The 15,270-nt window shown below is 47.0% G+C and overlaps 3 protein-coding genes and 1 non-coding gene across 4 annotated transcripts; 1 reads left to right on the top strand and 3 right to left on the bottom strand.

Annotated features, from left to right (window-relative positions):
- Window positions 1-674: 674 nt before the first annotated feature.
- AKAW2_81103A (opsin family protein) lies at window positions 675-1,816 on the top strand (the record flags this gene model as incomplete). Its single annotated transcript, XM_041682197.1, has 5 exons — window positions 675-820; window positions 876-942; window positions 1,004-1,491; window positions 1,544-1,678; window positions 1,735-1,816. The coding sequence occupies 5 exons, from the start codon at window positions 675-677 to the stop codon at window positions 1,814-1,816; spliced, it is 918 nt and encodes a 305-aa protein (XP_041549064.1).
- A 3,614-nt stretch (window positions 1,817-5,430) lies between these two features.
- Window positions 5,431-5,854, bottom strand: AKAW2_81102S (uncharacterized protein; the record flags this gene model as incomplete). The annotated part of the gene is made up of 2 exons (XM_041682196.1): window positions 5,431-5,513; window positions 5,566-5,854. The coding sequence occupies 2 exons, from the start codon at window positions 5,852-5,854 to the stop codon at window positions 5,431-5,433; spliced, it is 372 nt and encodes a 123-aa protein (XP_041549063.1).
- A 7,373-nt stretch (window positions 5,855-13,227) lies between these two features.
- Window positions 13,228-14,070, bottom strand: AKAW2_81101S (uncharacterized protein; the record flags this gene model as incomplete). The annotated part of the gene is made up of 1 exon (XM_041682195.1): window positions 13,228-14,070. The coding sequence occupies one exon, from the start codon at window positions 14,068-14,070 to the stop codon at window positions 13,228-13,230; it is 843 nt and encodes a 280-aa protein (XP_041549062.1).
- Window positions 14,071-14,933: 863 nt separating this feature from the next.
- On the bottom strand, window positions 14,934-15,014 carry AKAW2_t80030S. Its single transcript has one exon. It is a non-coding gene; the product is annotated as a tRNA-Thr (tRNA).
- Window positions 15,015-15,270: the final 256 nt, after the last annotated feature.

Genomic DNA, 15,270 nt, shown 5'->3' with positions numbered 1-15,270 from the left:
ACGGAGTAGTAGCTGTCTTCTTTGTACCTTCTTTCTTCTCTCGTTAGTCATCTACATTGTATTTACAATGGTATTATATTATACTGTTGTCGAATGATGAATATGTGTATTATCACTAAATTGACTAACATTGTACTGTAGGTGGATGAAACCGTACCTTGTAGCTGAGTCATGACCGAGTTAGGGATGGCGTCATGTCGCGGGGAGCGGCAATGTCAGTGGAGCTTCCCAGCTTTCCATTCCATCTTCCCATCTTCCCATCTTCCCCATCTTCACCAAGCGGAGACGCATTCGTATCATGCAACCACTGCTGACCAGCCAGCTTTCCAAGTTCCAGACAAACATGGACACGGCACCAATTCCCCCCCGGTTACACGGTTCCCCCTCAAGCCCGCGGTCGCATCCGCCGTGATTGGTTCTCCGCCGCTCTCGAATCTCAATGACGACAACATCGAGGTCAGCATGACGCTGGTCGCTGGGGAACGGAGAATCCCAATCGTTGCTCCTCTTTTCTTCACTGGATCATGGCCAGCCTGCATCTCGGCTCACCCGATTCCCGTTAAATACCCAGTCGATCCCCCTCATATACGCTCCTTTCCCCCCGCAATATCCTTTCGCATCGGACTGTCTCTACACCATCATCAGTGTCGATAGTTCTGTTGAAATCCATCAACATGATCGAGTCCTTCATCAAGGCGACTCCAACTCTCCCTTGGCCTGAGCCATCGCCCACCTCCTCGGTGGCGCCCATTCCCACCGTCGTTCCCGGCAGTGATCCTATCTTCCAGGTGCTCCATGACACTGGGAAACGGACACTATGGTAAGACCGTTGTGGACGGAGATGTGACGAGTATAGCTAATATTGAGTTACACAGGGTGGTCACTGTGCTCATGGGTATCTCCTCTCTCGTGTTCTACGTTCTAGGTGCTCGGGTTCCTATCGTATGTTCCCAAGCTATCGCGATGATATCACAAGACAAGCAACTAACCTCAGTCTGGTTAGAATAAACGTGTGTTCCATGTTATTGTTGCTCTCGCCAGCACCATCTCCTTTATTGTCTACCTTGCTCTGGCGACTGGACAAGGCATGGATTGGAAGCTCGACATTCTCAAGGAGCACAACAAGCACGTCCCCAACACCACGCAGGAATACTACCGCCAGATCCTCTGGCTCCGCTATGTCCTCTGGTTCTTGACTGAGCCTTTGGGCCTCATCAGCTTGTCGCTGCTCTCTGGTCTGCCTGGAGCTCACCTGCTCATCGCCATCGCGGCCGACTTTATCATGCTGGGCTCGGGTATTCTGGGTACCTATGCTGGCCATTCCTCGCGCAGATGGGTCTGGTTCACTATCAGCGCAATTGGATACCTCACAACGGTCTACCATATCAGTGTCCATGGAAGCCGGGCAGCCAGCAACAAGGATGTTCAGACCAAGCGGTTCTTCGGAACTCTGTCGGGTGTCATGTTGTTTGTCAAGCTCCTGTACCCAGTGTAAGTTCCTTCTAGCTCAAAATACATACAAAGGTGTACTGACATGGACCAGTGCCCTCGCCGCTGGAGCTTTGGCTCTCAAGATCAACGTCGACGTCGAGACCATCCTCTTCGCCATCTACGATATTTTCTCGCAGGGTATACTCGGTTACTGGCTGCTTATTGCCCACGACGGCGCTCCTGGAATGTACGTGTCAACTGCTGATCTCTTTGAAACCTAGCACCAAACTAACTGCTAATTAGTACTCTCAATGTTGACGGATTCTGGTCCCACGGTCTGGGTAACGAGGGTGCCATTCGCATCAGCGAAGAGGACGGGGCATAAACAAGACACTCCGGTTATCAGGTGCCTCAAGATTACATGGGTGGCGCGTCTTCGGTAATACATTACCTTGGTTCGCCAATCAATGTGCCAGTCGCTACAGGACTTACATTTAACCCTCCTTTCACCATCTCACTACCCTGCTTACACTCTTTGATGATCACGACATGATATGACATGACACTTTCAGCATCATATGAAGCCAGTATGACACTAATATGCCCCGAATACCACGATATGGAAAAGTTTCGGTTACGCGTGGTGGCATTTATCTACCTGAAGGATAATAATCAACCCTACTTCTTTCTACAGGAACACTGTCTTTCGATTGCACATTGTGTATAGTTGCCTTCCTGTTTCCATTTAGGATGAAATTGGGCGTTTGGATATCGAGCTGCCTGTCTAACGCACATGTGCTTTTGTATGGTGTAGTTGGTTTACTTTGAGTTCTAGTTTAGTTCAGGAACGTATCTACAAGATCAGAATGTGATAACAAATAAACTTGCTTCCTACCCTTGTTTGTAGAACAAGATAACTCGTAACAGTAGTTACTCTTTAAAACAGAATCCCCTTCGCCCAACTTGGTAGGCCTCCTGTACTACCTTGCAGCTACCACCACCACCAAATCCTCGTCATCTGATCAATAAACAAAACAACAGGGATAATTCCTAGTTCAGGACCCTTGGCTAGTCCAAACGGGGATTTGCCAAACCACCAAGGCAGTCAGGTAGTCACCTGATCTGTGGCCCAGTTGATGGAACCAACTAGCAAGGTGATATTCTATCAACATGACTACTCTAGCTAAGTTACTTTCGATCGAAAGGAAATTTCCAGTATGTTACACTAATATGCTACTATCATTATCAAAGATAAAAGAACGAAACTATATCTGTTCAACCTCTCATTCTCTACTTTCTATGCATCAACCATGCAAGCAGCCGTACTTTATATCTCGCCATAGTCTCATATAACTGCGTGAAATACCAGACAGAGCCTATCTTTTTGCTCCCGATGAAAGCAGGATAATTCCTCAAGCATAAAAGGCAAATTTAATCGATCTGGCCCTGTAGGTACAGTGCAGTCTATGATACTCAGCCTAGCTAGACCGTCACCGAAACAGCGTCATAAAAGCTCCAGGCCATAGATGAACACACTGCTTTAGTCGCGATTCTGTAGTTCAGCATGTGATGGAACTATCAATATTCTGGATTGTGAGATTATATGTGGACGTGAATCCGCTGCCATTATCCAGAAGCAGAACCATTTCTGTTACGAGAGCGTCATCTAGTGTGGTACCTGTGTCGACAGGAGATTACCCGTCCACGATAACGTCTATCTTTGACTTCGCCCGACAATAAGCCGTCGAACTTCCAGAGCGGCTTAGCTTCGCATTGAGTTTGCCTTTGCTATGGGTTTCGCGTTATGAAAGGTCCTGATTGATATATTACCATTCTAATTTAACGGCTTCGAAGGCGTCGATGATCTCAGTAGGTACCTCATATGCCCCGTAGGATGTGGAATATACCCCTAATGTAAAGTTGATAAGCTTTATTCAGATGTTGTAGCGTTGTAGGTTGGGAGTTCTGCTAACCTGTATAAAGTCCCTTGGTCTAATTCCATGCCCATCAACCCCTTATAGGTTGTCGGTAAGTTGTAGGGACGTTGATCTTATCTCATATTTATGGGTTTATTGTAGTGGTCCACCTGTTCCTATTCTTTCTTCAGTTGGGTACCAAACGAGAGCAGCTTCCAGCTGTGTATCAGGTCGTTAGATTATGAGTTTGATAGAGAAGCCCACGTTGAAGAGGTCGAACAACGCCGGCTTGTCTATAACCACACTGGCAATGGTCATAGCGTCATGAGGTCAGGAAATGTGGATGCTACTCTGGCTGTGCAGAGCAATGAGACCTCCATCATCATTTCCTGAACGAGCTTCAACTTATCAAGAGACAAACAAGAGATAGTATTGAACGAGCATCAGTTTGCCCCATCGTCCTCTGTCCTCTTGTCAGCTCAAGGACATTATCGTTACCCTCCCCACCCGATTGATTTAAGTCCAGGTATACTCATTTGGGTTTAAACTGGTCCCACACTAGGCCGCCGGTATCGAGTTCGATCTCATCGCCACCCCCATCACTCAGTGATACTTTTCGTCTCGTGGTTCTCCCTGGTCCTGCTGTAGAAGCCTTTCACAAATAGTGGTTTCCTTCGAACCATCAGAAAAGTTAGGGCTATGTCTGGGACATCGATCACGCTGAGAAGAAGAGCTCGAGCTAGGCTTGAATAATCGCCAATTCGGAAACGAAGAATTGATTTGAGTGATTAGAAAGAGCGGAAAACTCTTCTAGTCACTGAAGGATAAGTTCAATGACTATGACGCAAACTGCAGTCCTCCAATCAGTCTTTTTGCCGTTCAGGAAGTCGACGGTAGAAAACGAGGCACCGACAGTTATTTCCAGGTCAGCGGAAGAAATACAAACTTGTTGGTTTCCATCCCAGTTCTCTTCATCTTCCATATAATCTCCAAAAGAAAGCCAGCACCTGTCCAGGACTGTCGAAAATCAACACCATGCGTGTTGGTGACCCGTCACAACGACGACACAGGAAGGACAGGGCCTTTCATTGTTCTGTTTCTCTTCAGCATTAGGTCTCTTAGTAGCTTTGAGCAGCCCATACTTGCGCACATCAGTACGAATGCTAGCTAGGGTAGACATTACAGGTCACGTCTGGCGCAAGAAATGAACTTCTAATGTCTTTTTTCGGGACGCACAATAGTCACTTCGCGTCCGCTCCGTATAGGGTGTTTTTGTGTGCTGCCTTTTATCACCAATTTCGTAAATAAGTTTTTGTCTCAGTTTCGGGTACGCGGTGGGTGGTATAAAAACCGAATCGGCATATGAACGATCTTGTTATTCTGATATCCATGTTGTACCTACAACGACAAGCTTTCACTTCTGCAGAATTGTGTCAGACAATCCTGTTGGTGCTTTTGATAGTATGCAAGTAAACCCACCCTGGGGTCTATGTACGAAGCCATCGCGTTTGTTGAAAGAACGACCATTTGCTCGTCCTTTGTCGGAGGAATCCAGTCTTCTGGCACCAGATGCTACTCGCTATCCCAGATTCTTTGAGCAACAGACCATGCCGCTAGTCCATTTCTCCAGGCCCCAGTAGTGGTAGAGATCATGGAAAGGCTCCAGCTTCAGAGTGTGAGCCCTCATTCAAGAAACGTCCACAATATGCAGTGTCGGGCACGTATTATTGTCATTCGGTCTTTCGGGTGCTCCACCGCGTAGAAAAAGCATTGAACGCATTCCTCACGCTTTGAAGTAAGCTAGAAGGCCACAATCAGAGTACCGGTTACCTTGCGATAGCCTTTGGGATACATGGACGACTTAAAATTGCCGAACTTCACATCAATCTTACTGAGGGCTAAAGACACCCCCTACCCCATAGCCTGTCCAATATGCTGGATAAGTATTTGTTAGACACAGTCTTCTCCCTGTACAGCCGTAACGGTCTCTTTGGGCAGGCCATATGTTCAAAGGCCCAGGGTAGTTGATATTGTGGATCGCACTGCTATTGGTAATGCGTATGTCCGTAGCCATGCCGCGTCTTTAGTTAATCCAGCTCCCTGAACGCACGCAGTTTTCTTTTCCTGCAAAACTGATTCCTTTGAAGAGCTGCTCTTCGGTCGGACCTACAGTATATCAGTATAGTGGGCGAAAGCCGAACGGGAACTTAGAACTTACACGTGCAGGTAATGACACTCTCTTCACTCGAGTACCACTGAACAACGGCGCAGGGGTAGGGAACGTCCGTAATAACATTGTCGCCCAAATGGTTGCGCTGCGGGCCGTGAGACAAGCTTTTTGCGTCGGATCCCACGCGCGCAGGAAGGATATTGAGCATGACTTCTGTCATTCTGCTCATACCCACGTTTCCACGGTTGCTGTCGATGGTAAATCCCATGTCCGAAAAAGCATTTGCGGAAGTGATAACCCAGTCATTTATAATGACTTTCGACTCCTTGCCTTGCATTGAATCCGTAGTCGCAACTTTAGGTATCTCCGCCTTCTAAAGACCGCCTCGATACCCTACAACCTGGGCCATGCAAGGTGTGACAACTGTCACATCCTTTCCACTGTAACCGCCATTTTATTTTGACTGTTCTCAAAGATCAATCGCATGACCCACAGCCTATTTCCGTCGTTTTGATGGGATTCGTTCATCCGAAACGAGGCATGTAGAAGATTGCCAAGGATTCTCCTTGCATCTTGTTCCCAGTAGTTCTTCGGAGAACTGACGGCTCTCTTAATCCTATATTTTGGCATACATGGTCTTCAATCTGTTAGATCCAGTTATTCCAGCGGCCAGCGGAAGGCATCAGATGCGGGATCTCCTTCACGAAAGTGGAGTCCACCCTAATCACGCTTATGGAAGAAACATCCAGTTGGGTTCACCGTCTACCCTTATCCAAGCACGATGGAGGTTGACTTGCCTCCTATATTGTAGAATGAAGGTTCCGTGCCCTCCGAAAGACACTGTTCCACATTTAGTCAAAGATGATAGCTGTTATTTCTGTGGCCGCCTCATTCTTCGCTGTCATTTCCTCGAAAAAGTCCCTATCTGAAAGAATTATATGGGCTTTTACTTTCCCTGGCCATGACACATGTTCCAAACACCTGGTTTTGAGGTAGAAGCCGACCAAGCCAAGTCACGAGGATAGCCTCGCGTAGTTGTGTCGAGTTCTGGACTGGACTGTGTATTGGACTAAACCAAGGATCGATCGCGCGACCAAGACACAGCAGCGCTATCCAGCGCCGTTCGCGGCCCGACAGCCACTATAACCTTGACCAGGGGATTTATAAAGGTTGGATCATCAGTGTAGTCATTAAGAGAGCCACAAAGTAATCATGTAGAGGCCGGTGCAGAACCGAGGAATCACCCATGCCACGAGTTGTGCTATTCCAGGAATATACCCTTCGGTCCGCGGACTTACTACTACGTGAGTAGTATCCAAATTGTCCAGAGCCTTTGAAATATGAGGAACGACCACCGACAGTCCTTGCGTATTGTTGCACCATTTTGACCATCTGCCCTAAGCGATCTTGGCATACTAGCCAGGCCCTATGTGGCCCGGAAGATGAACTTGGTACTCGCTGCTTGTACTCACTGCTTGTACACACCATCAAGATGCAGGCCGCCTGATGGGTCGTAATATAGAGATGATATCTGCAGGTCCATGACTGTCAGGTTTGCTCGCGTGGTGCAGCCGACAACGGCATTATGGTGGTTCTTTAAATTCTCGATTGTATTCTTCCTCCGTTGGCTGTCATGTATATGACGCAGAGTTGGTTGCTCTGCGAGCCCTGTATCTTGTGTACCCGGGGGCAGAGGGTATGCAATACTTTAATAGCGCTGGGCAGTAGACATTCATTCTCCCTGTACATGAGGAACATGTCACCCACTATATGTTCTATCTCCCTAGCAGGATCCCAATTGCGGGTGCTAAGCTAGATATAGTGACTCTTTTCTGACGACATTTGGGACAGAACCCGGTGCCGGTCCCAGCAAAAGCATTCATGACCACTCGCAGTGTCGGTTAGGAGGAGTACCAGAAGCATCTAGAATCTCTTTAGTCTGCGAACGCGTGTTCATAGGGATCGGCCCGTGGATGACTCCCGAAACTGTCAAGGACTTGGCGGTAGAGTCATGTACTCCTAGCAGCTTCATACCTTTGGCGAGGCTGGACTTGGCGAAGTCCCCTCGGACGGGTCGAATAATACCCCAAGTTAACATCTGCTTCTGTTCAGATGAATTGTCTAGTTCTCTGTTCGCTTCTGGATGCTCCTGATCTGTCTAGTGTCTTTACTAGATTGGAACGTTCAAGGTCTGCTTTCTGGAGATAGGTGGGTATCAACTGCTATACTCTTTGAAGGCAGACCACACGCCGTGCTTGCAACATCGTAGTAGTAAAGCCGACAATGGCTCTTGTATCTCTTCCGCAGATGAGGAGATTGATCACATCGTCTCACTTCGTGTACATCCGGAAAGAAGCGATAGTCGCAGGACTTTTGTATTATCACGGCCTAACGGTTGTCGAAGATGAGACTGTCAATCACAGGAGACGATGGTTGCCGATGACTTATTGCTGTGTGAAACGAGTCCCAGGCAATCTCCAGCTCGCTTTTGAATGTCGATGTATTGATTGCCGTGTTAATTGTCAGTTAATAAACCAAATTCGTTTGCAAAGCGGCCTCCGCGGTAGTAGGGCTGTATCCATTGGCACAGTGTATTCTTATGCAGCCTGCTATTGGCCCCTTATACCTCCTTCGTATGCGTAGTATAAAATGGCTGAATGCCCCGGGCCAATTCAGAATTGCCATGTGTGTTTATAGGTGGAGGACCACCATCAACCTTGCAGGAAATGACTCGCATCTTGGTATATTGCGTTCATCACGCCACTGCAAGTCACAAGTACTTAGCAAGAGCGTGCCTGATGGGAGAGTTCTCTCCATATTGAGCTTCTTCACTAACGAATAGGAGTCGTGATACACTATAAGCGGTCGTTTCTTAGACGGAGACATGTTCAGTTGCTTCACCCTGAGTATTTAGTATATATCGCATCGCAGCAGGCGGTCAAATCCTCCTGCTGTTTTTCGCCGGGTCCCAGGCCCAGTGTATCCTGACACAAAATGCACGTCTGAAGAATTTCCAAGGCCTTTGGATGCTGATACCAAAAAGAGATATATGATGAAGCTGCCCGAATTATTGAGGAAGGTTGTGGTAAACCGAGTAGAGAACACCACCAAGACCAGCAATGTCTTTGGCTCTGACTGCCTTAAAGAATTCCAGTCTGTCCATAAGAGAGAGAGCGCGGGCAGGGGCCCAGTAACATTCATGCTTGAATTTCCTGGCCCCATTCTAGACGGAAAAGGAAACTTATCAAAACTTCGAGACCACGAACGAGGTAACACTCGCCGTGGCTATGCCCACGGCGCCTGCAGCCGCGACAAACATTTCTCTTGCGCTGCATACATAGTTCCCTTAATAACTTGTACAGCCTATAATGGCAATGATTGATAGCTTTGATACCCACAGTGCGTCCTCCTCTTCCTCCTCGGCCACCGGTGCCAATGAGCTGGTCCATTGGAAGTAGAAAACAACACGTAACGGGTATGCGTGCCTGGTTTCTCGCACGTGAAGTAGTAGAGACTTGCTAAGAGCCTGCTGATATTGATGCTTTTGGGATCCTTCTGGCTCAGTCAATATGCCACGGCACATCAAGCATCAAAGCACATTCTTTCCATGCCTTGATCGTCACGGCCCAAGTATCTCCAGCCACCTTGTTGTATAGAGTCAGCATATCTTGTGAATTACAGAGGTCAACTCTCCGTTCGTGTTGTTTGGCATTGTATGCCAACAATATCCCTTCCTTGAATGTCAATGACGGTTCAACAACTGTCCAAAGAGCACCGTTTGGACTACCGCGATGTGGTAAACAGAGTAAGCTCAAGTGCTGGGCTAGATGTCCCTTCGGTAGATTTGTCTGCTGGCATCCTTCCCTAATTACTGCGTATTTAAAACGTTGTGCATGTCAGTTAAAGGAACATGCGGAGACTGGATTCGGAATGAAGCCCTGCCGTTTCTCATTTGCGACTTCGCTCAGTTTGGTACGTCAAGAGGACGTGGAAGAAATGACCGACGGCACGCCGCTAGTCCGCTTCATAGACCCTGCGGGAAGTTATTGGAACTCCCGCTCGTATTCCCTAGTGGACTTTGAACAGCAAATTGATTCCCATGTTTCGGGATCCTCACCACTGTCGCAGTTGGCAGCCGTGAGCCGGTCGAGTACATCTTGAATTCCTGTCCGCCTTAAGAATTCTTTATCGTGAGCCTCTAGGACCCAGTCTCCAAGTTTGGGGTATCCGGTTGGCAATGCCGTGGAGTACTAAATTGATGACATCGATGTAACCCCAATCACAGTGATACCGAGCTTGCAGCAGAGAGGATTTGCTATGAATAGAGGTCAGTATCAGACAAAACCATATGATCAGAGACTGTGGGTTTCTGTAAAGCCAAAGTAAACACTCACAAGGAGACTGTTGTAATTTCCATAGCATATGGGCTAGATTGACCAAGCACATGAGGTTAGAACAGGTCTCTAATCCGTCTAGACCTAAAACCTCTTCTTTCCAGGCCTCGATTTGTTCTGAGGTCTAAAGAAACGCTAAAGCTCCCCAGAAGCCCGGGAGCCCTCCAACAGCCGTTCGGTGGCCCTACCTGGGATGTCCGCGGGCAACTCCACGAATTGGCACGAGGACCACTCCGCGAGCCCTACCAGCGGCGAGACTGACCGATCCCAAATCACCCTGGGAGTGCCCGCGGGAGGCGGGGGCGGTCCGCGAACAAAAAGACCCCTTGTGGCCGGGGCCGCCAAAACGTTAGTCAAAGTCACGGTCTCGCCGCGAACGATGGCGGTCCACACCAGAAGTCATATGCGGCAACAACGACTTCGAAACTGTCAGACAGATCCACAGCAAGTGACGGCTTTTATCAATGTCCAGTCTGACTTAATGGTTCTTGGTTCTCATTGTCTGGCAAGATACTGAAAGCAAGTCTATAATTTCCACGTATCGAATTCCTCTTATAGCCAAGTATTGCTCTGGCACTCTCATTATCGATATAATCGAAGATTTTTGGAACCTTTTTGACACGTTGAAGTGTCGTCGCGCCGTATCTCTGGTGTATATAGACCTGCCCTAATTGCATGGGGACTAAAGACAATGCTCAGATTATCCGAAACCAGGGAGGCATACTGTGATAAGACACTTTCCCGATGCTTGCCATGCAGTTTCAGGGCCCACAAAGCCGAATACTGTAAGGCTTCTGTACGTAGGCCGAAATGGTAGCATGTATCGGACACACAGCCTAATCCGTATGATTTGTTGTATAAGTTGCATTCGTAACAACATTTCTCCAGGGTTGGAAGATAAAGAAATGACCCAATCTTCGGCACCTGGGCTGGCAGAATTCCTTGAAGATCTGCCCAATGGTATAGTAGAGAGAGAGGCATATCTGGTGCATTAGATGGAGTGTGTCGTATGCATGGCCTCGAAGCAAGTATTATTCGAGGAGGTATTCAACTTAGAATTTGGTCTTGCTGTTGACTAGGGTTCCGCAAAGGTTTGGGGAACCAATTCCCAACTTCTATTGGGTTCACTAACCGCTGCCAATATGATTGCCAATTGTTTCAGCCACTTGGTCGAACGGTTTCAGCATGTCCATTGATCTTCAGTACACGATAGTCCATTTCGTGGCAAAAGACAGATTTGGGATCAGTATTGGATGGCAATTATACTGTTTGTTTCCGTGTTGCGGTATGGACAGTAGATACCGGCATATGTCGTGGCTGAGAAATTGCCAGTCGTAATGATGGTCACGGTGGTAAGAGAGTATATGGTAACGGGTATATCACTCAGTATAGTGTCGAACATAGTACCGGTAGAAGTAGAGCAAGAAAATAAATGTAATCAAAGTACTGGACGAAAAGAGTGTGACCCAAGCTGCATGTTCTTAGGATTAGTTCACATCGCTCAGTTTCTATGGTCTTCGTAGACCCCAGATTTAATACCCTGTGTCTTGAAAAGCTTTTCCCAGTGCTCTCAGTCTCTGTCTGCAGATAGTATTGCCAGTCACCTTGTACTTTATAGCGAGACTGTCTGCACTCGCCGGTATATTGCTGAAGTCGGCATTAGCCTTCATGATCCCGATCCCAGGTTCGACTAAGTTGTACTAGTATGTTGTATTTGCCGCCCAGCCCGTCAAAGACTTCAATCTCCCTTCGAATAGAAAGAGCAATTCTCGGCTGTCGTAGTGCCCGACGCCACTCTTCTACAGGGATGCAATTGCTAGACGGCATGTTACCTCCTTGATAGCTGGATTCTTCGTCAGCATGGCTTGGCGAGGCAACAATAATGGACCATTGGATGCATATTCGAGTGCAGTTTCTCGATTGGCTAGATTGAGTGCAGGAAAAGGAGCATCAGGTATCACCATGCATAATCACCATGCATATACAAATATAGAACCCCTCCGGCTCGCATGCGCAGCAGTACCATGTAAAACTCTCGTGCCATGGCACAAAGAAGGGGAACATTGTCCGTGGGCGGAAGTAATTGATGGCAACTGTACTCAAGAGGAGCGGTTCGTATGCCACTACATCCATAATCCTTGGATTATCTTGTGATTGCCGTGGAACTGTTTGGCCGGCCTATGTCCACAGTGAGTCTGATGGTTTGAGATAGCTGGCTTTGATATCGACACGTGGAGATATCATCTCGGAAGAATGTATGGTACAGTCTGTAGTCTTGATGACGATCGTGCGTCATAGCATACAACAGGTGGCCTTCGTAGGAAAAATCATAGGTTGTTCGGTAGAGAATACATCTCAGTGGTCTTGACGGCTAGTAATATAGATATTTTCTTCTTGATAATAGTTATAAGAAAAAAATAGAGAAGAATGTAGGAAGGAGGAAAGATCTAGCAGGGAAACCTCCGTCCTTTTATACCCATGGAAGAGGGGAAGATGCAGTGAAATCTACGGAATGTGCCGTGAATCCTACAGCGTTTGGATATGAATGAGGACGGATTGTAGGTAATAGGGCACAGGTAATTGAAACAAATCCCAAGCTAGCCCTATACAATTCCATACTCTATTCCAAATAATCCCTGCAAATTCAACGCTGCAGTAAAGGCGATATGTGAATTTTCTGCAATTTGGTGAGTATGTGGCGGGCTGGGTGAATCTGGGGGTTATCTTAATTGATGAAGCAAGGGGGATCCTTGTCTTCGTTTGTTTCAAGTCACAAAATTGATGCTTGTTCATCTACAATATTTCGAGTTGGGAGCTCTGATTTTTTGTAGGATAAACTAGGTACTGTGGTCTAGCACAGTCATCGTCTTTCCGATCTGGACGAGCGTTGATTAGTAACTCTATTATTTACAAAAGCCATGCTTACATGCAAGATACGCTATGTTTCTATGGTTTTTACTCGTATTATAATAGATCGCTTGTTCCGGTGGAATACAAACATCGAAGGCTTTCTACAGAGCGGTTAAGAGGTCAACATCTTATCACGTAGGTGTAGCTCGAGTCTTCTGTTATTGGGTATTGCTTGCTACTATCATATCATACTTGGGACAGATTTTCGCTTTGTGCGGCCAGTTCTACTTCCTAACATGCTATGTACTTGGCAAGGGCACCTATCAGCGAACGATTGGCTATTATTGATAGTCTCATATAAGTTCTAAACACACTACACATATCCAGAGAGAGAGAGAGAGAGAGAGCGAGAGCGAGCGGACAAATATCTAATTCAAGTGCCCAGCATAAAAATGGAAACATCACATCAAGCCTTGGCCAATTCTTGCATGCAAGAAACAATCCACTTGCGGTTCTCTTCCATCATCCACCTGCAGAGCGTCTGTAAACCATGTCGTGCCGCATAGAACTCTTCCTTCTCTTCGAAGCGCCACTTTCTGATAAGAAAGTGCTCGTAAGCAACGTTCGGATCTCCTGGGTCGCCGTTCGTCCAGTGTCCGAATACGTTCACATCGTTGCGACTGATCGTAGCCGTAAGTACTCGTACCTTCCCGTCGAACTTGTCGGCTTCGTCGTTTTTTCCGTAGGCCCTTTGGTAGAAGTGTCCCAGACCTCTGAGCATTAAGGCGGCCAAGTGGAGGTTCCGGGAAGGGCCTTGCTCTGCGTCGCTTCTCATCTCGATCGAAAAGAAGGGAAAAGCAAAATGTGGATCCAGGACTATAGGGAACGCGAACCTGAGACTGTCTGGCACCTCATAGAAAGCAAGTTTATAATCTCCACGTATCGATTTCCAGTCATAGCCAACGACAATGTCGGGGTCTGATATATTGAGAGGTCGTAGCATTGTCTTTTGCCGTCTAAGAGGCTCGGTTTTGAAACGCATTGATACGTGATACTTCAACTCCGGCATATCAATGAGCCATTCATTGACGAAGAATGACATAGAAACTTTGAGTGTAGCCAGACCGACAGCACGAATCCTATTCAGGTATGCATGTCTGAGAGAATTTTCGACTTCTATAGGTGCTGTCAACCAACGTAGAGGGTAACTCGTAGTCTCGGTTGCGTTCCCCATATGACGGAGGAATCTCCCCCACGACGTTGATTTTGCGGGATATGAGGGCTTCTCTGTATGCAAGTCCATCTGCATAAGTGAGGTTCCTCGATTGGGTGGCGGTGGCGGTCACTGGGCGATCAATATCCGTAGATGGAAATGAAGGAGAAGACGAAGGGGTGGTTATGTCAGTTTCAGGCCAGTGATCGGGCTTGATGTTATTGATATAGTCTAAGATGCGTTTTTTGTGATAACTCTCTGGAACATGACTAGATTCCAGCTGGTGGAGAGGGGACGCTGGTCTTTAAAGCATGCATGTTAGCTATCCAAGGACTAAAAAGAGAAGGAGAAGGCACAAAAGTGGAAAGTGTCATGAGAACAGCGACCTTTTGAGGAACATTTCGCCACTTGGAGAAGCCATCGCTATTATGATTAATAGCAAATTGTGGCACTAGCATTCATGTAGTCCCAGGTTGAGGTCTGTTTGAGGGACGCCGTAGGTCAACAATTTAGGACAGGTTGTACAAGTGTTGGGCAATGGGGGAGATGATGGAATGGTTTGGTGCAGAAGAGTGAGTTTGTTTGCGAGGCAAGAGCTGATCAAAGCTTGAAGAGGTGTATGAAGTAAGTATGAGTGACTCGTTTAGTACGTGATACATACATACAACCCGCCTTCCTTCCTCTTTCAGGCAACCATACAGTAGTACTAGTAAGTAGTATCAAAATGTTTGTTCAGCCTCCCAGAATGAACTACTCGCATATACCTTATACCTACATGAGAAGTTGATTTGATAAACCAATCCAAAGATAAATAATCATGCCGTTATAGAACACTATCATGTACATCTCTCCTGGTTCCGCCTCCGTCTGTTGAACTACCAGCAGAAAGTGCTGTAATTATTCGTCCATAGCCAGCAAGAGGTTTCAGCAAAAAAAGTCAAAAGGAAGACGGATATATCTGCACCGGATGGGGATTGAACCCACGACCTTCGCATACCACCAATTACGAGTGCGACGCTCTACCACTGAGCCACCGGTGCTGTCTTAGTAAGCACTGTGGCAAATTGGATTTCATCAGCCTATCCTTACCACCATCTGTTATTGGCAGGGAACTATAACTTGTGGAAGTGTACTTAGTACTCGTTATTTATGTGCAGAAGGAAAAGGAATTGGAGGATTACATATTATCATATTATCTCTCCCTAGGCTAATCCTGATATATTTTTGACACATTATTCATTGGCTGGTAATAATCGCATCCCATATAGTGGTGATGCTTGTCGCTAGAATGGCAAA

The sequence above is a fragment of the Aspergillus luchuensis genome, chromosome 8 (assembly GCF_016861625.1).
Source record: "Aspergillus luchuensis IFO 4308 DNA, chromosome 8, nearly complete sequence".
NCBI classification, from domain to species: domain Eukaryota; kingdom Fungi; phylum Ascomycota; class Eurotiomycetes; order Eurotiales; family Aspergillaceae; genus Aspergillus; species Aspergillus luchuensis.
The sequence above is the reverse complement of the archived record's forward strand: the minus strand, read 5'-3'. Positions and strand labels throughout refer to the sequence as shown.